At 43.7% G+C, this 21495-nt stretch overlaps 1 protein-coding gene across 1 annotated transcript in view; it reads right to left on the bottom strand.

Annotated features, from left to right (window-relative positions):
• Nucleotides 1–21495, bottom strand: part of dnah7 (dynein, axonemal, heavy chain 7) — a 616407-nt gene that overhangs the window by 549331 nt on the left and 45581 nt on the right. Inside the window, exons 6-8 of the mRNA XM_041200170.1 lie at nt 18616–18796; nt 15919–15988; nt 7834–7959 (exon numbers count right to left, since the gene is read on the bottom strand). Coding sequence (XP_041056104.1) covers nt 7834–7959; nt 15919–15988; nt 18616–18796 — 377 coding nt within the window. The remainder of the gene's footprint in view (nt 1–7833; nt 7960–15918; nt 15989–18615; nt 18797–21495) is intronic.

The raw sequence follows: 21495 nt of genomic DNA on the forward strand, positions 1-21495 counted from the left end.
GCCTACAAACACTACTATAATAACTCCCAGGTCTCCTAATTAATCTAGCTCCATTAAGGCAACAGGAAAACAAAATAGATTTCAACAGTCCCAGGCAAAGCACACAATACCCTGGACAGTGACATTCAGTGAGTTTTCTTAGCTTTGGTTCCTGTAGACAGCAGCTGGATGCATAGAGGCTGGAAGCTTTTCACACTTGTGTTAGATCTTAGAATGCCTTTCTCCTTACACATAACCTCAGCTCCTTTATACATGTTTCTCTCCTTTTAATGTAAATTCCATTGCTTCAATATGTCTTTGCAACTTTACTTTTTCCATAATATAAATCTTCCATAGTTTTCCATATTATCAGTAACCTTTGGGAAAAGTAAACACACTGTTTGACCTAGCTTTGTATGGCTAGGTGTAACACCTCATCATCTCTTTGAAATTCAAACTACTCTGGTTTATTTAAAAATGCAAGTGTTCCTCACAAATCACATTTTAAAACCTCAGCCATGTTTACTTATTTAACATTTCAAACCCCATTTTCCCTTCTAATCACTCAAAAGCTCCAGACTAGTTGTCTCTAATTCAATTAAATCCTCCCCCAACACATACACACAGAGAAACTAATCCAACCCCCACTATTAACCTACCTTTATAATAAATCACGATAATATTATGAAAATTATTATATTTTCATGAGAATTTATATATTTAAAAGTATAAGTTGCCTACACAAGAAAATGGTATTTAGTTAGGAGTGTTTTTAAGTCACTTGATACAGTAAAAGTTTTTTAAAAAGTAAAATCTTGAAGTGCCAACCTTTCAGCCAATAACTGGAAGTTTGAAATGCTCTTTAAAAATTATCAGTCTCTACAGAGGACATACCAATCTAAACAGCCAACACTGACATTCACCCACATCTTACTGTAATCTCACACCCATCCCTCACAATCACTTTCCACAAATGGCGTAATTCCATCCAGTTCATATAATTCATTTCTCATACTCAAAACTCTCTCCGCTGCTCGGAGAAAAAACAAAGTACAAAATCCCAGAGAAAGGCAGAGAACCAGGGTGGCTGTCCAGTGTTAGCCATCCTGACTGCTGCGGAGGAGGTGATAATGGAGATCAGCAGAACGGTGGAGTGCATAAGCATTAGCAATTGAGATATAGGATCTCACAAATATCTAGTGACAGAATTACAGATCAACTGTCACATGGCACACAACACTCATGTTGAATTACTGTCACCTCTAACTGAAATGCAAAAATCTGAAAAATGATGACTTTGAACCCTTTCCCCTTGTCACTTCTAATTCACGTCTTCCATTTCTCACAGGTTCTTCAGGTGTGACACGGAGCTAGAGAGGTAGGAAATGAAAGAATCCAAAGAGGAGGTCCCATGCCTGACTACACATTACTCATGTGCACCCTCTACCAGCTCAGGTATATACATGTTGGTGTGACGCCGAAGGGGGATAGCTACATTGTCACATGGTGAGGAATACATCGCAGGTGAGCAGAAGCAGCTGTTAAAGGCAGAGACAGTAGTGAGTACCCTTCGGAAGGGTGCAGGACACTCCCAAGCTCTGCTCAGATAGGCACAGATGCTAAACCTCGGGTGTTATTCATGAAGAGGGCAATTCTGAAATAAAAACAAATAATGTACTGTCAGCATTTCCAGAGGTACTACCCCCCATTGAAGAGAGATTGGAGGAATCCGTCCCTAGCACGAGTGTCATGATGTCTCAGGCCTTTATGCTGATGTCCACTGCCCTGGAAACAGTAGCCACCTGCATAACATATCTGACATAGCAGGCAAATGACAGCATGTGACCCTCACCATCCATACATTAAGTCTGCAACTTTAAATAGGATGGAGGAAATCCTTGCCGAAACTGTTCAGTGTCTCATTGAAGTGCAGCAAAGTGCTCTCCAGCTCTTGGCTAGCAGGAAAGTGCAAATGGTTCATGAGAGGTAATATCAAGGAAAGGGCACAAAGAAATAGGAACTTTGTTCAAGGCACTTCTAGTTCTCATATCATAACCATTTCCCTCCCCACACCAATTAGAGCCCTGTATGCTGCCTCTTGCCCCAGTCTTCGAGTTTAGTCCTACACAGATGTAAGTTGGGCTCTTTTGGCTGGGCACGCATGGGCCCCAAAGCCCAGATGGCAGACACCCTCAAAGTAGGGGGCGGTCAACACGAATGGTAGCATACTGATAGGGCAGAATTTTGCCTTCGGATACCGTACAGGCCCCACCGGTTGGGCAGCGGGAGGACAGCCAACCCCAGCCATTGAGTGGGCGGGCCAATTAAGGCCCACCTAGCAGCATCCCCGACAGGAAGCGCTATGAGCTTCCTGTGCGTGGGGATGGAGGGAATCCCTATCTGTCAAAGTGCGCTCTTTAGCGCTTACGCACGAAAGGGCGCACTGCTCCCTGAGGCAATGTTCTGTCTCAGGGAGATTCATAAGAGGTAAGGTCTAAAAATAAAAAAATATTAAAATTATTAACATGACTCCCTCATGTGACAATGTCACATGAGATGGGACATGTTAATAACAAACACTTAAAATTTATTACATTTTTAAAAAACGGACATGAAACTTCATCCCGCCAGTGGTTGAAGTTTCATGAATAATCTGGAGCCTGCTGGGGCTCCTGGCCTGCCCACCAGCCTTAAGCTTGGACAGGCAGGTCTTTAATTATCTTAACTAGCCTGTTAATGGCCTTAATTGGCCATTGACAGATCAGTGGGTGGATAGCTGATTTCTCTGTCCGCCCGCCTTCCTAAAAATTTAAATAGCCCGGGATGACATCGGGGATTCATCCCGCGTCATTTTCCTCTCGGAGAGCGGGCCCCGCCCCCAAATCGCCGAGTGGGAAAATCCTGGCCATAGTGTTACTGGACTAGTAATCCAGAGTCTTAGACTAATGCTGTAGAGATACGAGTTCAAATTCCACTATAGCAGCTGAAGGAATTTAAATTTAATTAATAAACCTGGAATAAAAAGCGAGTATCATTAATGGTCACGAAACCTCCAGGTTATTGTAAAAACCCATCTGGTTCACAAATGTCCTTCAGGGGAGGAAATCTGCTGCCCTTACCGGTCTGACCTACATGTGATTGCAGACCCATAACAATGTGATTGACCCTTAACTGCCGTCTGAAATGGTGTAGCAAGCCATCCAGTTTTAGGCAGCTCACCACCACCTGCTCAAGGGCAATTAAGGATAGGTGACAATATTGGCCTTGTCAGTGATGTTCACATTCCAAGAATGAATCAAAAAAATCAAGGAACCTGCCTCGAACTCTGCCAAAACCACAGGTTTAGTAGCAGATGGAGTTAATTGTTTAAAAAAGTACTTTTTAATTGCACAAAGGGATACACTTGAATGGTTTATAACTATGTCACTGTCTTAATCTATTTGAAAGTGTAACTGAATCATGCACTTCATTTCAAGAGTCATTGTCCAGCCATCTCAATTATTGCTTCCCACCTTCCAAATCGATATTAGCCTTAAGGAAATGATATCACAGAATCACAGTGCAGAAGAGGCACTTCGGCCCATCGAGTCTGCACCAATACGTGAGAAACACCTGACCTACCTATCTAATTCCATTTACCAGCACTTGGCCCATTGTCTTGAATGTTATGATGTGCCAAGTGCTCATCCAGGTACTTTTTAAAGGATGTGAGGCAACCCGCCTCCACCACCCTCCCAGGCAGTGCATTCCAGACCGTCACCACCCTCTGGGTAAAAAGGTTTTTCCTCACATCCCCCCTAAACCTCCTGCCCTTCACCTTGAACTTATGCCCCCTTGTGACTGACCTTTCAACTAAGGGGAACAGCTGCTCCCTATCCATCCTGTCCATGGCCCTCATAATCTTGTACACCTCAATCAGGTCACCCCTCAGTCTTCTCTGCTCCAACAAAAACAACCCAAGTCTATCCAACTTCTCTTCATAACTTAAATGTTTCATCTAAGTCAAAATCTTGGTGAATCTCCTCTGCACCCCCTCCAGTGCAATCACATCCTCCTATAATGTGGCGACCAGAACTGCACACAGTACTCCAGCTGTGGCCTCACTAAGTTTCTAAACAACTCCAACATGACCTCTCTACTTTTGTAATCTATGCCTCGATTGACAAAGGCAAGTGTCCCCTATGCCTTTTTCACCACCCCACTAACATGCCCCTCTGCCTTCAGAGATCTACGGATACACATGCCAAGGTCCCTTTGTTCCTCAGAACTTCCTAGTGTCATGCTGTTCATTGAATACTTCCTTGTCAAATTACTCCTTCCAAAGTGTATCACCTCACACTTTTCAAGGTTAAATTCCATCTGCCACTTATCAGACCATTTGACCATCCCGTCTATGTCTTCCTGTAGCCCAAGACACTCAATCTCACTGTTAACCATCCGGCCAATCTTTGTGTCATCCGCAAACTTACTAATCCTACCTCCCACATAGTCACCTATGTTATTTATATAAATGACAAATAATAGGGGACCCAGCACAGATCCCTGTGGTACACCATTGGATACTGGCTTCCAGTCACTAAAGCATCCTTCTGTCATCACCCTCTGTCTCCTACAAGCAAGCCAATTTTGCATCCACCTTATAAAATTACCCTGTATCCCTTGTGCATTTGCCTTCTTTATAAGTCTCCCATGTGGGACCTTGTCAAAGGCTTTGCTGAAATCCATATAAACTAGATCAACTGCACTACCCTCATCTACACACCTGGTCACCTCCTCAAAAAATTCAATCAAATTTGTTAGGCATGACCTCTCTCTGACAAAGCCATACTGGCTATCCCTGATCAAACCTTGCCTCTCAAAGTGGAGATAGATACTCTCCTTCAGAACTTTCTCCAATAGTTTCCCTACCACTGACGTGAGACTCACTGGTCTGTAGTTCCCTGGCTTATGTCTACAATCCTTCTTAAATAGCAGAACCACATTAGCTGTTCTCCAGTCCTCTGGCACCTCCCCCCGAGGCCAAAGAGGAATTAAAAATTTGGGTCAGAGCCCCTGCGATCTCCTCCCTTGCCTCCCTTAGCAGTCTGGGACACAAATCATCTAGACCTGAAGATTTGTCCACTTTTAAGCCTGCCATCACCTCCAATACCTTGTCACTCCCTATATCAATTTGTTATGACCAGTGTAGAAGACAACTAAAGGGTGTGGAGGGATTTTTGACTGTGAGATTGATTTGTGCATATCGGATAGGGATGGGGGAGTGCTGAACAATGCCTGGATAAGTCCATCACAGGCTTTTCTGGCAGCTAAGATAAATGATTGTAGGAACCCTGACCGCCAGGCTCCCTCTCATCTAGCTCCCTCCTCCTCTGAGGATGCAGTGTGATCCTAACCTTCCTCCTCCTGCGGCTCCAGTTCCCCCTGCAGCAAGGTGCAGCAGACTACTACCGTTCTGAACATCCTTGCTGGTACATACTGAAGGGAGCCCCAGATCTGTCCAGGCACCTGAATCACATCTTCAAAAACCCTCAATGGCAGCTCTTGTGTTCATGGAGCTGTGGTTATATCTTTCCTCTATATCAGTGATAGGGCTCTCCACAGGTGCCATCACTCAGGTTCTTAGAGGGGAGCTCTTGTATCCAAGGAACCACCTGCTCTCTTTGTTTGGAGGTGCAAATACTCAAAGGAGAAATGACATTCTGTTTGTCACACACCAGCTGAACACTGAGGGAGTAGAATCCCTTCCGAGTGACAAAAACTGCTGGTTTATCTGAGGGTGCCATGATTGTCAAATGTGTACAGTGAGTAACTCCCTGAACCTCTGAGGATCCAACAACTTCAGCAAATGCCAGAACCCTCTGGTTCCGACAGGCTTCATCAGTAGCAATGCGGCCCTGGCAAACAGCATCGATCATCTAGGAGATGCACTTGTGGGCATAAGGTTCTAAAATCAGCAGATCCCTGGAAGGAGCCAGAGGCAAAAAAATTCAGGGCTGCGGTGACCACCTGATGCACTGAGCAAGAGGTCCTTTTTCAAGAGCCTGCAAATGTCAGCAACAACCTGCAGTGAAAATCTAAGCCTCCTGAGACACTCGTTCTCAATCACATTGAGAAAGCTGACCTACTGTCTTGTACCAAAGGTATTGCTCCCTTACAACTAAAGTTCTGTGTCCAGTTCCCCTTGTCATGTGAAGCATCAGATGACGAAGGAGAAGGCATCAGCAGTTGCTGTTAGTGTTGTTCCTGCTGCTGATGGAATTGCAGGTACTGCTCCTCCTCTTCCTCATCAGAGATCCAAAGTAGCATAAGCTGCTCCCATGCCATAATGAAGGCCAAGAATAGTGAAGTGCAGATTAAGGTGAGTAAAGTCGAAGATTGCAGAAATGACTTCCAAAATGTTAGAAAGCACCTGTAAACTGGTGAAAGCACACTCTCAGAGCAAGTCATGTGAGCAAAAGCCTTTCACATGGGTGAAGAGGCAGCTATGCTGTTTCAATCTTTAAAGGCTTTCCAGCCTGTCGATTTTACAGCCCTGCCAATCCCTGCTGTGCTTTCACCTCATTCACCATAGCAAGTTTCATACAGCTCGGGAATCCCATGTCATGGCTGTTTACACCAGAATGCTGGGTTAAATTTACAATTGAATGATTTCTAATATATTAAAATTATACATTCAACATCCCCAGGGGGTTTTCCTGCATATCTGCAATTACTCACCCATTAAAGGCAGAAGTTAGCAGGGTCATGTCAGGTTTTCAACACACCAGCAATTTTTGTCAATTTAACCCCCACCCCCAACAGAACTGCACCTCACCCTTGCATGTTAAAATTCTTCCCAAAACATAAAGGTAGGATTCTGATAAATGTAAATTGAAGGATAAAGCCTCCATTGTAACATCCAGTACCTGTATTGAATTAATGTGATTAATTTCTTTGTTTACCTCGTGACAGGAATTAAACAGCTGTTAAAAAAAACTGTATTATGCTCCTATCCTTATCAAATGGCATATCATCCAGCTTATTATAGGAGGTCAATCAATATTTTAAAAGGCAGAAAAATAGCCTGTACTTAAAAAGCTAACTGACAATTTAATAATGAATTATATATTTTTTAATTGCATGGCATTATCACATTAATGCTAAGTAAAAGTATTAATACTTCTTAAATATGAGATAGGTCACAATGACTTTAATTTCACTGCAGAATCACATATCACTATTTCACTGAGGCTCATTATGTCTCATAGTTCTGCTATGAATGCCCTGAATCTTATCCCCCCACTATAACATAATACAAAGTCAGGTCATATTTGCAGATTCTTTTACATATCCAGCTGATATCTTTTTTCTCACTATATTGTCTCAATATTGTAATTTTTATTATTTTCTACTGCTAAGAATGGAATCAAATTAGAACTGAACAACAGTAAATCAACATCTGTTATTTAATTATCTAAGGTTGGAAATTACTCTGAGCAATGTTATCCGATGACCAATTCCCTGCTTTGTTATTGTAATGGAAGTGAAAATTTGTTCAGTTTATATTAGTTAACACGCTGTTAAAATTGTGGTAAACATTCATACAATAGAAGAAAGAGTGGATGAATGCAGGGATTTTTTTCCCCAACACCCGAATTTGCTAATTAGGATACAGCAAGATTCAGCAAACGTAGGCAGGGAATTTCCATGCAGTGCAGCCACCAATTAGATGTACTAGCAGGTAATTCAGCCACTTCCTTTTCATAATTAAAGTCTTACTGAATTGTTTCTCCCACCCACCAAAGAAAAAGCAATCCAGAAGCAAGAAAGTTTTCTGACTTCATCCAATGAATACATTTTAGTATAAGAACTCACTTAAAAGAACATTGCCAGAGATCCAGGACAGCCAACATAGTGGGATTCACCGAATTAAGGTTCACCTTTATTAAGTTGTGTGCTATCAAAAATGACTTGTTCCATGGCTTTGGTACCACTTCCAACCTTAAAAATATGAAGAAATATAGGTTACACAAAAGTTTGTCCAGTATTAGGTCTTTAAGGTAAAATTTCTAAGATGCAGACATGAAAAAAGTTGAGAAGTTTGTGTAAAGTTAAATTTCATGAGTAAGTTTTCCTGGCATCAAAGCATTCATAAACATCATTATTTCATCAACCTAGGATTCCACTGAGATTTTCAAGTAGGTACTGACCGTTCTAAAATTGATTATCATTTAAAACTATAATAAAAATTCTAAATCAACTTGTTCCACCAATGTTCTGTTGTAAAGTTGCCTGTTTACCTGTTGTATCAGTAAAACAACACGTATGGAATGGAATTTCACAGGAACTTATATTTATAGGGCACCAAACATTCCACAATGCTTCAAACCAACAGAAACAGGCGCGAAGCAGCAACAGAAAAATAATTCAGCAATGGTCAAAAGAATAGTAGACAGGTAGGTTTTCAAGAACTTTATGAAAAGCAAGACAGAAAGAATTAAGGAAAAAGTTGCACCTGGATGCGAGGCCAAAATATCTGGAAGCTGATTATCTATACAACAGATTACTGCATATAGAGGAATAAAAAGGGTTTACCTATCATGTGTAGTTTCTTCATTCTTTGAATAATATGGTGCTCTTACATATAGTAAGAATAAGCCTATGTTGACTGCTTCTGGATAAACCATGGGTCCTGACACTGGAGTGCTAATTCATGTATTTTACAAACACTTGACAACTTGTCACAGTAGTACAGGTCATTCAATGCCAGAAGTGATCTTCTATTCTGCCAGTGTATGAAATTTTAGGACCTGCAGCAACCCATTTTGACCAGAAGCTAAAGTGGAACTGGCTACCCTCTAATGGCCCGCTCCAATAAAACGACACCAAATCAGGACCTGCAGAATTGGATGGGTATAACTGTAGTACAGAAAGAATGCATATTCTATGAGTGAAGACACTGCAAGGGAAATGGTCTATCTCTTCTTTATTATGCATCAACCACACATGAAACATAATAAAACAGCATCATTCAGGAAAGAGAAGGCAACTGCGGAGAACCCATAACACTAGCTGTCTACTAAAGGTGCTGCATTCTACAATTAAATCTAGAAGGCAATGTATGCTATATGTATGCAGACATTCCAGCTTGCACACTTATGCTATGAATTGAAACCAGGCTTACAGCTTCCCAGGAAGTGGCCTTTAACCTCCTCTGTGGGTTGTAATCCTATAAAGTAGCAGAAAATGCAATCAACCAACTTCTTAACTCCCCATTGCTTGGTTTGTCTTGAGTCTTTGCATCACAGGAAAAAGATCCATGTTGAAACATCTGAAATTGTTCCATACAGAAAGCATAACTTCTGTGGTGAGTTTAATGGGTAATAAATGTGGAAATCCAGCAAGTTCTTAAAAATTGCAGAGGCTAAGGCCAAAATGCCACTTGTGCAAAGCAAATAGTGGAACAATGCAATTCAACCAGCAAACTGCAGATTTGTAACTCACAATGAATCTCTTAATCTCATGAACAAACTGGCTGATTTGTACATTAATAACAGCATGCATTATTAACACAAATTTATTTTTCCAGCAAGATCCAGCCCTGTACTTTAGGTTTCATTACAAAATGTCCATACTAACTTTTGCAGTGTATAAAATGATGGGACAACTTCTTCACCTAAAAGAAACTGAAAAACGATCCAAGATAAAGGGGGAAAAATTCAACGGCTCCCATTTTGTCAGGCGTGGCTCACTTGGCCGCACTCTCACCTCTGAGTCACAAGGTTCCAGGTTCAGGTCCCTCTCCAGGACTTGAGCACAAAAAACTAGGCTAACACACCAGTGCAGTACGGTGGGAGTGCTGCACTATCTGAGATGCCATCTTTCAGATGAAATCTTAAACCAAGGCCCCATCTGACCTGTTGGGTAGACATAAAAGATAACATGGAACTATTTTGAAGAAAGGCAGGGGAGTTATTCCCAGTCTTCAGGCCAATGTTTATCTTCAATCAACATCACAAAAACAGATTATCTGGTCATTATCACATATCTGTTGTTGGGGGTTTGCTGTGTGCAAGTTGGCCGCTATGTTTCCTATATTACAACAACGCCTAGGTTTCAATAGTATTTAATTAGTTTTAAAGCATTTCCTGGTCAAGGAAGACACCATATAAGTGCAAGTCTTTCTTCTCTCTTTCTTTCTTTTTGGGAGTGGCAGTCACAATTTGCGACCATTCTTATTGAGACAGGCAACGCAAAAACCTCTCACAACCTTCTCATTTAAAGGATGTCTGCATGGAGCCTATCACTGCTGGCTGGCTGCATGCTTCTAGCAGGGCCTAAAAACATGCAAAGTTAGCACATGTTACAGCTAGCCTGCAGCATTGGAAGGCAATCTGTTCTTAATAAGAAGCTGCCTGAATCACAGTAGACTGGAGCTGAATGTTCTGTAATGCAAACAAGGGAAATGGAACACAAGGGGCAGAGGGTTCTGAGTTTCACAGATGGAGCACTGTGCACAGCCTTAGTGATGGAGGTCATCAGGAGGAGAGAGCCAGTGTCTCCACAAGGGACCAGGAGGCCATCTAGGAATTCCCTCCAATGGGAATGGGAGCAGGTGGCCACAGAGGTCAATTCCTGGAATCTGGTCCGAGAACCTGGTAGCAACGCCAGAAGAATTTTAATGACCTTATGCGGAAGGTCAAGGTCAGTGAATGCATCTGTACATGACATCTCCTACCCACTGAACCAATAACATCTCATGATGCTCAGTACACACCCCCATACCGCCATCACCACCCACCAAGAATCCCTATCATCCAGGGCTCAGGCCTAACATTCACATACTCCACTTCATACAACTTCCATTGATCCCAGCCTCACATTCACCTCTTGCTACCTCCACATATTGCCAGTTATTTGGCTCTGCAAGGCACATCAACCAAAGGTAGCACAACACAATTACTCACATTTTCCTTGCAGGACAAGGTGGCACACAACAGAAGGGAGCAGAAGACAACTGATAGGGGTCAGGCACGCTTTCACTTTCTAAGACCAAGAAGGAGACGGTGCATCATGAGGACAGAGCTCATAGCATCAGGCATCATTGAGACCACTCATGATGACAGTACATTACTGCCTTATGGCCCTTCACAACTCTCAATGTACCCTGATTTAGCAATATGGCATCTTGTGCAAGATGCAGATGGTGTGACTTTGGACAAGTTACACCCCACCACCCACCTCAACTCTACCCCCCTCCTTCTGATTTTATGCTTTTGGATACACAAGAACTGCCATGTGTCCACCCACAGCACACCCAGGCAGAAGAGAGACAGCAATCCCTTATTAGTGATGTGGAGGTACTGACGATTGAAGCTACCAGTTCAGATACCAGCACTGTGCAGGCATAAGAGATTAGCATAGATTCAGGTTCAGTGCAGTCCTGACAGCCTTGTGTCACTGTCAAGAAGCGAGAAGGAGCCCAGCACCAACATGGCAGAGGGCATCATGAAGAGTACGGAGACCATCCTTTCCACCATGGAAACAGTGGCCAACTCCATGACACCACAAGCGGACCCAACCATGATGCAGAGTCTGGTGGTTGCTGTTTCAGCTACCAATGCAACACAAACAGAAGCCAGCCAATGTCTCATTGCCACTGCCTAAGTTTCCACATCAGCAATGAGATCCACATTTGCTGCCACGTAGGCTCAAACTGCTGCCATCAAGGCTCAGGTCTCAATGTTCAAAGAGGCATGCAGGCACTCATAGCAATAATACAATCTATGCTCCAACAGATTACAAGGATTGCTGAGGTGCTGCCCCATATGAGGGGCAGTGGCATTGTGGAGCTCAAGCTTGCTCTCCTTTCCTAGGATGATAATGTTTGTGCTTCCATAAGACCATAAGACATAGCAGCAGAAATTAGGTCATTCGGCTCATCGAGTCTGCTCCGCCATTCAATCATGGCTGATAAATTTCTCAACCCCATTCTCCCACCTTCTCCCCGTAACCTTTGATCCCCTTACCAATCAAGAACCTATCTATCTCGGTCTTAAATACACTCAATGACCTGGCTTCCACAGCTTTCTGTGGCAATGAATTCCATAGATTCACCACTCTCTGGCTAAAGAAGTTTCTCCTCATCTCTGTTCTAAAAGGTCTTCTCTTTACTCTGAAGCTGTGCCCTCAGGTCCTAGTGTTTCCTACTAATGGAAACATCTTCCCCACATCCGCTCTATCCAGGCCTTTCAGTATTCTGTAAGTTTCAATCAGAACCCCCCTCATCCTTCTAAACTCCATCAAGTATAGACCCTCAAACGTTCCTCATATGTTAAGCCTTTCATTCCTGGGATTGTTCTCGTGAACCTCCTCTGGACCCTCTCCAGGGCCAGCACATCCTTCCTGAGATACAGGGCCTAAAATTGCTCACAATATTCTAAATGTGGTCTGATCACTGTCACTCTGTGAATGCCCACGTTGCTGCCTCTCAGAGCACCAGCCCCAGACTGCGGAGGTAGTGCAATACGAAGATGGACTCTCCAAGCTCAAAGAAGCTAAAGGGAATCCTGAAGTCCATTTATAGTCTTCCCCCAGCAAACATCAGCAGCCTTCCACCAGGCATGCTGCAGCCTCTGGGGTGCCACTGCATAGGAACATTAGCACAGGTATCCACAATAAAATAATGGCCAGGGATGAATAATTCAGTTTTGTTTGTATTATTGGATTTGTTGTTGAATAAAGATATTCATGAAAAGGTTTCTTCAGGAGGTTTTTATTGTAGGATGGTGGGCCAATGGAGACTCTGATGAATATCTAGTTCATGGTTCATGTCAATATTTTAGAGGTAAGGTTTAGGCCTGGGAAGATTAAAGTTTAACTGTAGAAAATGGTATAAATGCAACTAAAGCAACTTGGAGTCTTTTGCACTTAAAAGGTTGGGGCCATGTTGATGTAAGGGGTTAACAGCTAGAAAGGTAAGAGCCATAAAACAGCAAGTGGGAATACTTAGCTGGAGATGAGATGTCTACACTGCTTGCAAAGAAGCAGTCCAAAGAGATATTTTGTTTTGGGAGGTAGAGCTAAATTAGTTTAAAACCATTCTGTGAACCCCAAAAGGCTATGTTATCATGGACATGAGTGCAACTTAAGAAAGTTCTCTGATTTCAATTTCTGCGCATTTTGCTGGGAGAGGTTGAATTCAATTTAGACCTAGTGTGGTTTGCAGCTTACAGAGAAGCCTTGGGGAATTGTTAGCAGGCTCCCCACAGTTAGGACTCAGCAAAGTCCTGAGGAGCTGAGAAGGTGTCACTGGTGACATGCTGAGAGGGTTAGGGCTCAGAAGCCCTGGGATCCATTTATAGCTCGGTGCAGCCTGGAAATTGAAGGGTTGGAGAAACCCAAGGGTGTTGCTAGCTTAGTGAAGCTAATGGTCTGAGAAAGAGTAGGAAGTGTGCCAGTATTTAGAGGCAGGAGCGCAGCTTTGTGAATCCTGTGGAACACAGTCTCAGGAAAAGAGATTGAACTTTCAGGCAGTGAGCTGCCAGCGAGGCAGTCTGAGTCAGGGCTGGTTTTGGGGGAATTCAGAGGCTAGATCTTCGAAAGTAAAGAGTTAAAATCTCTCATGAGGGAGACAGAATTTTAACAAGTTTGTGATTCACAGCAGCCATTGACATCTGGGTGGGTTGCTGAGAAATCTATGGGACCTGGCTTGGTCGCTTCTGCAATTTAATGTGCAGTATGGTGTGCCGAACCATAGTTTGCCTGGTAATTCATATTTACCGTATGTTAATTCTAAATGTTATGGTGTAAGATAGATATTGTGAATTGTTTTAATTTTCTGAGTTTGTATAGTAAATTTTATTTGCTTGTTTAAAACCATGAAATCTTGTGGCTTTATTCCCCTAAAGTCTACTTTAAACAAAAAGTTACTGGTCCCTAACCTGATCGTAATGGGATATTCTGATAGGTGGGTAGGTGGGGGGTGTGTCTTTGATAGATGTAATAGCAGGAATTATGGATCCATAGTTGTAAAGGGCTATAGCTTTTTAGAAATCAGAGTCTCAGCAGGTACTCTCAGACAGCCAATCCAAAGCGAAGGAGTGAAGGATGCATTGCCATTCCTCCTCCTCCTCCTCTTCCTCCCAAGGTGGCCTCCAAATTCCTGGTGGTAATGGCTGTGCCCTCACAATGGCAATATCATAGAGGGTGCAGCAGACCATCACAAACTTGGCTCTCATGTCTATTAGAGGGTTCCCTTGAGCTGTCCAGGCATTGAAAGCATTGCTTTAGCATGCCAATTTTCTGTTCCACGATGTTCCTGGTGATTCCATTGCTCATTATAAGCAAATTGTCCTTGCATGGTCAGGTGACTGGAGAGTGTCATTAGCCACGTATACAAGCGATAGCCTTTGTCCCTGAGAAGTCACCCTCTGGTTCTCCATGGATACCAAATGTTGGCAGGAAAAGCTCACTGCCTCAGAATGAAGGGATTGTCGCTTTGAGTGCCAGGATGGCAGGCATTCACCAACATGATGTCTTGTGCATGGTGGCACAGAAACCGCACATTTATAAAATGTTAGACTTTGTGATTCTTATTCCTTTCCCTTTTGACATGGGGTGTCCACAAAGCCATGTTCGTACAGTCTATGGTACCCTACATCAACGTGAATCCAGCTATTCTGACAAAGTGATGTTCCCTCTCATCCTCTTCTTCCTGCTGAGGCATTTGGCTCTCCTAACATAACATGGCCTCTCTTACCTCCAAGATACATCAATGGATGGTGCACCAGGAAATGTTGGAATATCACCATTGGCCACCTGGAAAGATCAGGACACTCGAAACTTCAATACCACTGTGACCTTAATGGCACTGGTGGCGTGATCCTCACCCAGGTGTCGGGCTCCAGCTCAGTTTGAAGATGTTGGCACACTTCCGTGACCATCTCATTCTTGAACTAGAGTCGGACCAGGAATTGCTTTTGGATGAGGTTGAAATAGGAGAAGTGCGCTTGAAAACCCCACAGTGAGTGCGGACTTCTTTGCAGAATCTTTCTCCTCCTCCCTCTTAGCAGAGTTGCCCGTCTTTTCAGTTCTCACTCTATTTGCTGGTCATGTTGCAGATCCAGAGGCACTGCAACCTCAGACCCCATACCTAATGAATCAGTGCAGCAGCTCACGCAAAACCAGCAAAAGTAAGTCAGAGGAGTTCCACTAACTTTTCCAGAAGTAAGTCAAAGCACCTCACCAGTAAGTTGGATACTTGGCCCTTGCCAACCTCTCCCCCTCCACCCCACCTCACTGGGACCTGCCAGGCTGGCCCTGGTGTCTCGAGACCCCACTTGGTTGGGAGGGTGGTGTCCTCCCATGGTTTCCTTTTTTTCCAGGTGCAATCGCAGCAGTGGCCATCACTCCTGGTAGCACTGCTGAAACTGCTGAGCTGTCAGCCCTCTGATTGGCTGGCAGGTCCTAGAGGCTAGCAGCCATCCTTTAAAGAGACAGCATCCCCAATGCAACCAATTAATATCTGACCCCTTAAAATGCGGACGTGTGTCCTGTGGATGGCCGAGGTGGGGTCGCCCCCAGCTTTCAGGCTCGTTGTCTGGATCCCTGCCAAGATGATAACATTCCGCCCATAGTGTGAGACAACCCTAGAGAGATAGAGAGAGAAAGTGTGGAAAATAAGCTGAAAGACACAGGCTGAACTAAAGAATAGGAGAAATACACAAGAAAAGGTGCATAATTTTTATATTTATATATATTCATAAGAAATGCATAGGCTATCAAATAATAACCTTTGCATATATGTTATCTTGTACCACAGATATGTAAGTTGAGCTGCCATAACGAGTCCTTAAAAATGTAAGCAATACACATTCTTGTCACAAAGTTCTACTTATCCTTCCTATTGTCATATGTAAATAAACTTGTAATAATTCCACTTCATACAATCTTTCTTACTCAGCACGATGAATGGGGAGCTCTTTCTTGACTTCCTCTTTCTCTCTGGGATCTCTTAAAACAAAGTCCACTGAAAATGTGAGAAATATATTTGTAAATGATTTGTAAATATTAAAATTGCCATTTCCATATCAATATTTGAAAATGTGTAGCCAACAGCTGCATAATATACAATTAAATATTTTTGTGCTATTCCTAACTAATCTTAAATAACATTTCCAGAAGTCAGAAATCACTCAAAGCAACACAATGTATTTGGAATGTACCTCATTTTCAAGAAAGTTTAGAAAGAGAAAGGGTCCAATTCTTCAACACGTAACATACAATATGAAATTAAATATTTTGGACATAGATCCTTCATCAGAACCAGCTCTCTCTTTTCAGTATTTTCTGTTTTAATTTCAGATTTGTAGCATCTGCTGGTGTAAGAAATCTATTGTCTGAAACTCTCCATTTGTTTCATCTCTTAAGTGGGGGTGGTGAAAAGACATAGATAAAGATTCAAAGAACAGAATTTTACCTAATTCCTAAAGGTAATGGACCAACAATTTCAGGATATTCATTTAACATTGCATTCTACATTATTCAACCCAACAGAGTTCATTCCACTGGTGACATTCCAAGGGTCCAGCTGGACGCGAGAAACAATATTTCCCATAGATTATGGGCAGAAATCATATATACTTGACATGGGTATCAATAGTTATCATAATAAACCTCATTTTCCTAACTAGATATTTATCCACCTACTTTTTAAAAGGAATTAATCAATAGAAACCACAGGTTGACTTTTTCCATAAGATGTCCTGCCACTGAAACCGAAAGTGGGACCTGACATTGTGCTGGCAGGCAGTGGGACCTGGATAGCATTTTACCAGTGGCAGTAAATTAAGAGGCTACTGCCTCAGCCAATGTCCAATTGAGGGCTGGTGTCCACCTCCCAGAGTTGCCAGCCCAATTAGCAGTGTCTTCGCAGCAGGGCAGCCATGGATCCTGGAGCAACCACAAAGGAGGGCCCCCTCCCACCTCGAGAACCCACATGGTGATGGCCCATCCCGATACCAGTAACATACTGGCAGGGGCAGGAGATTGTCCTTAGTTGGCACAATGGGCCACCTGGTGGGCAGCTATGCCACTGTGGTTCTTACTGCTGGTAATTCGCCATGGCAGCAGGATGATATTGGGCTCCACTACTGATTTTACCAATCCTCGTGTCTGCCAGCCTTCTCCAAAATTCCAGTCCCATATTTTGCAAGAGTCCATTCCGTATGGTTGGTAGGTATGTTGGTAGGGAAGATATATATTTGAATCACCAGAGTTGCTTAAGGCTTGCTAGTTTTGCACTGAGGTGATCACAGTTCAAGCCAGTTAACTTAAATTATGGTTATCTTCACATTATCAGTGTCCGCTTTTTTTAAACACATAAATAATATTACCCTTCAGAATTTTCTCCAATGGGAGCAAATTTAGTTCTACTAGCTTAATCTTATATTTGGTCCCTCTCTAAAATCTCTCGCCAAAGCATCCAATGACATTACATTACATAATTACATACAATATACAGCACAGAAACAGGCTATTCACCTAACTGGTCTATGCCAGTGTTTATGCAACACATTAGCCTTCTCCCAAACCGCTTCATCTAACCCAATTAGCATATCTTTATATTCCTTTCTTCCTCTTGTGTTTATCTAGCTACTCCTTAAATGCATCTATGCTATTTGCCTCTATTACTGCTTGTGATTGTACGTTCCAAATTCTTACTACACTTTGAGTAAAGAATTTTCTCCTGCATTCCCGATTATTTCTGAAGAAAAAGGGCTTGCATTTATATAGTTCCTATCAGGGATAGGTGGGATGCAGATTTCAGGTTACCATCAGATCAGCCATGATCTTATTAAATGGCAGAGCAGGCTTGAGGGGCTGAATGACTTACTCTTGCTCCTTGTTCGTATGTTCCCAACACTATCTTATATTTATGACCTGCTGGACTTCCCTACAATGGAAACATTTTATCTACATCTACCCTATCAAATTCTATTAACATCTTAAAGATCTCTGTCAGGTCACTTCTCAACCTTCTATTTTCTAGATTGAAGAGCCACAACCTGTTCAGCTTTTTCTGATACCTATATACTCTCAGTTCTGACATAATTGTTGCAAATCCGTTTTGAACCTTTTTCAATGCTTCAATTTTTTTCTTATAAAGTTCAGACCAGATCAGTGCATGGTACTGCCATGTCAAATAACAAAGCTTCTATTAAAGCCTAACACAACATCTCTGCTTTTCAATTCAATTGCACTGGTGCTTGGTTTGCTTTTTTATGGCTTCATTAGCTTGCATTGCTATTTTAGTGATTTGTGTTATCTATACCCCTAGGTCTCTTTGTTCCTCTACTCATTTAGTTTCTTATTATCCAAGCAGCAGGTGACCTGCTTCTTCTTCATACCTCTTTCTTCCTTTGTTAAAACAAATTTAAAAATTAAGCATACTAGTCATGTGCAAATATAGTGAAACCTCATTTAAACTAAATTCTGATAATAAATGCCACAAACTTACCTCCTAACCCCATCCCATTAGAAATCCATTCTATTCGGCAATGGAACTAAAATCTTGTTTAAAGCAAACTTTACTGATTATCTCAAGTTTCTTATGAAGTTTCAGTATTTCTTATAATAGTTAAAATAATTCTGTACCTATGGCTTTCTTCACACTAAGAAGATAATCTTCTTTCATTTCATCTGAAAGTGACTCAATAGTACCAGTGTGTGTTTTGAGATGGAATGGCACCAAGGATAATACATCTTCCAACCAGCTGTCTTCCATAGGAGCCACGTGTTCTGTGTCTATTCCATGGTTAATGTAATAGTAATACCGCTGCAAAATTAGAAGCCAAAAACATGGAATTAATAACTGAATACACTTTACAATAAAATATCATTGGCTACAAGGTAAGTGTGTTAATGCTATGAAACCATGGGCACCATCATACTTCTTTAACAGTGAAATATTAGTAGATAATTCCAGGACAACCTAAAACTATCTTTCAAGTATTTCAAAGCTTCTGATCTGTGATCTAATCTATAAACTAAAGAAAAGGTAACAGCTGGATTAATGCACCAATGTCTAGTGGTACACTTCTAAATACCTTACGCTTTAAAATTTAGAATATTATTATAAAGTTCAACAGTGGGCGTGAGCCATCCCAAGAAACTTTTGAGATAGCACATAGGGTAGAGACATACCACCTAAGTGTCCTACGTTATGTAGTACACTCCCCTTTCATTGATTAGAAGCAAAGAAACATATAGGACAAGTGGTCAAGTAGATCTATGAGGTGGGGTTTGTTTAATATTGATCCAATAAAGAAACAACATAGGACTGAATTTTCTGGCTGGCGGTGGGGCAGAGTGAGAGCAGAAGCAGGTGGGCGCAGACCCAATCGCCGCCCGCAATCGGGTTCATGCTGCCATTTTTCGCAGGTGGGCCAATTAAAGCCTGCCCAGCGTTATTCACGACTCCCGTGCAGAGTGGGAGTAGGCGGGTGGCGGCAGGCGCGCTCAGCCCGCCGGGTCCAATGGCGACCTGGCAGCCTGTATAAAGGAAGACCTGCCAGCCTTGGAAGGGCTGCTCGCAATGGCTGGGCAAAGGGCTCTGCAGAGGGGCAACGGAGGTGACACAAGTCCGGAGGGTAGGCCATCAGGGCAGGCCAGACTGGAGGGTAGGCCATGGGGGAAGGCCAGGCCAGAGGGTAGGCCATGGGGGAAGGCCAAGCCGGAGGGTAGGCCATTGGGGGAGGCCAGACCAGGGGGCAGGCCAGGCCAGGGGGCAGGCCATCAGGGCAGGCCAGGCCAGAGGGTAAGGTGGGGGGCCAGTGTTGCCCTAATTTCTTGGATGACTGCCTTGCTGCCCTCCTCGAGGTTCCCCAGGACGGGAGGAGGAAGTCCCCCGACATGACAAAATGTGCCTGGGAGGAGGTGGCGGAGGTGGTGAGCTCCCGTAACATGGTGCAGTGCACCTGGATCCAGCGTCGCAAGCGCTTCAACGACTTGTTGCACTTTGGAAGGGTGAGGACAATGTTGGCATTGGTCATTTAACCAGCAAGTCAGCTTTCCCCCCGCTGCACTCCTCCCACCCAAGTATGAGTTTAGTGACTGCATTGAATCATTGACGGCATGTGTCCTTTGCTGGGTGGGCCAGCAGATGCTGCCCATGCCAAGGCCAGCCTGAGAGGGTGGTGAAGAGATGGGTTCTGCGGCCACAGCATGTGGTACACTGAAGCCGGCATGAATGTTTTGGGGGCAATCTGGAGGAGCTGCACCCAGGCGCTGTGCTTGAAGTGCAGGACATGTCCAAGTCAGGGTGACCACATGCTGGAAGGGGAGCTTCAAGGTGGCATGATGCTCTCTGCGCTCCACATGCTTGCGCCTCCTTGCTATAGAAGGGTATACCGTGTGGTGTCTAATGTGATATCAGCAGCATGTAGCCAAGGGGGACGATGGGAGGGGTGGGGAACAGGCTTAGCATCTTTGTGTGCGTTTTCGGCAGCAGTGGGATGAGGAGCCATGACATGTCCCACTCTGGTTGGGGTGGGTTGTGCGCGAAGACAATCTATGTACAATTTGCACAAAACAATGCTCTTCTCTCATTTTCAGGAGAAGAATGCTCAAAATGCTGCAGAACATGTGAGGACTGGCAGTGGCCAGGCATAGTTAGCCATTCTTAGCCGGTTTGAGCAGAAGGCCCTGGATTTGGAGAGGTCCCCTGGTGTCAGTGGCTGTGATGCCATGACCAGGTATGTATGCCCAGCAGTGAGGTCACCATTGTTCTCCCAACAGCCATAGCAGTGCTGAATGTTAAGTGGTTTAATTTTGCAATATGGCTTGACCAATGCTTATGGAAGGATGACCGCATAATGATTTGGGGGACAGGGATGTACTTTGTCATTGTCTCCACGTTAACTGATCCACTGTCCTTGTTCTTCCTTTCAGCATCAGCTGAGCAGGGCCAGGAGGGGGAGCAACAGAGGCCCCCTCTCACACCTGAGGGCCCTGAAGTCTCACCAGTGTCACACCATCTCTGCCAGGCAGGCATCAGTGCAGAGACTGGCACCTTGTTGGGAGTTAGAACATCAGCTAGTGTCCCGGGGCACACCGGTGAGGGCAATTCACAGTCGCTGGAGGAGCTGGCAGAGACACAGAATGCCCATGGCACCAGCAGTCAGAGGACTGCAGGGGACCAGGCATACGCTCAGTCAGTGCCTGATGATGTGCCCCTGGAGTCATCCGCGACGCAGCAGGGGCAGGAAATGCAGCATCCGGAGGACGTACATGAGGCTATGCTTGACATGGTCTCCATGGTGGAGGAGTCTACGCAGACAATCGCTGAAGCAATGAGCGACATGACCGAGCGCCATGCATCCTCCATGGCAAGAGTGGTGACTCTCATGGAGAGGCTCCTCCAGGAGACTTATCAGGGCTTCCTGGGGATGTGCTCTGACCAACAAGCCCTCACATGGGCATTAGCCTCAGCTGGTCAGTGACAGCATGGGAAATCATCTGGGCACCAGGTTTCCC

Source organism: Carcharodon carcharias, chromosome 12 (assembly GCF_017639515.1).
Source record: "Carcharodon carcharias isolate sCarCar2 chromosome 12, sCarCar2.pri, whole genome shotgun sequence".
Taxonomy (NCBI): domain Eukaryota; kingdom Metazoa; phylum Chordata; class Chondrichthyes; order Lamniformes; family Lamnidae; genus Carcharodon; species Carcharodon carcharias.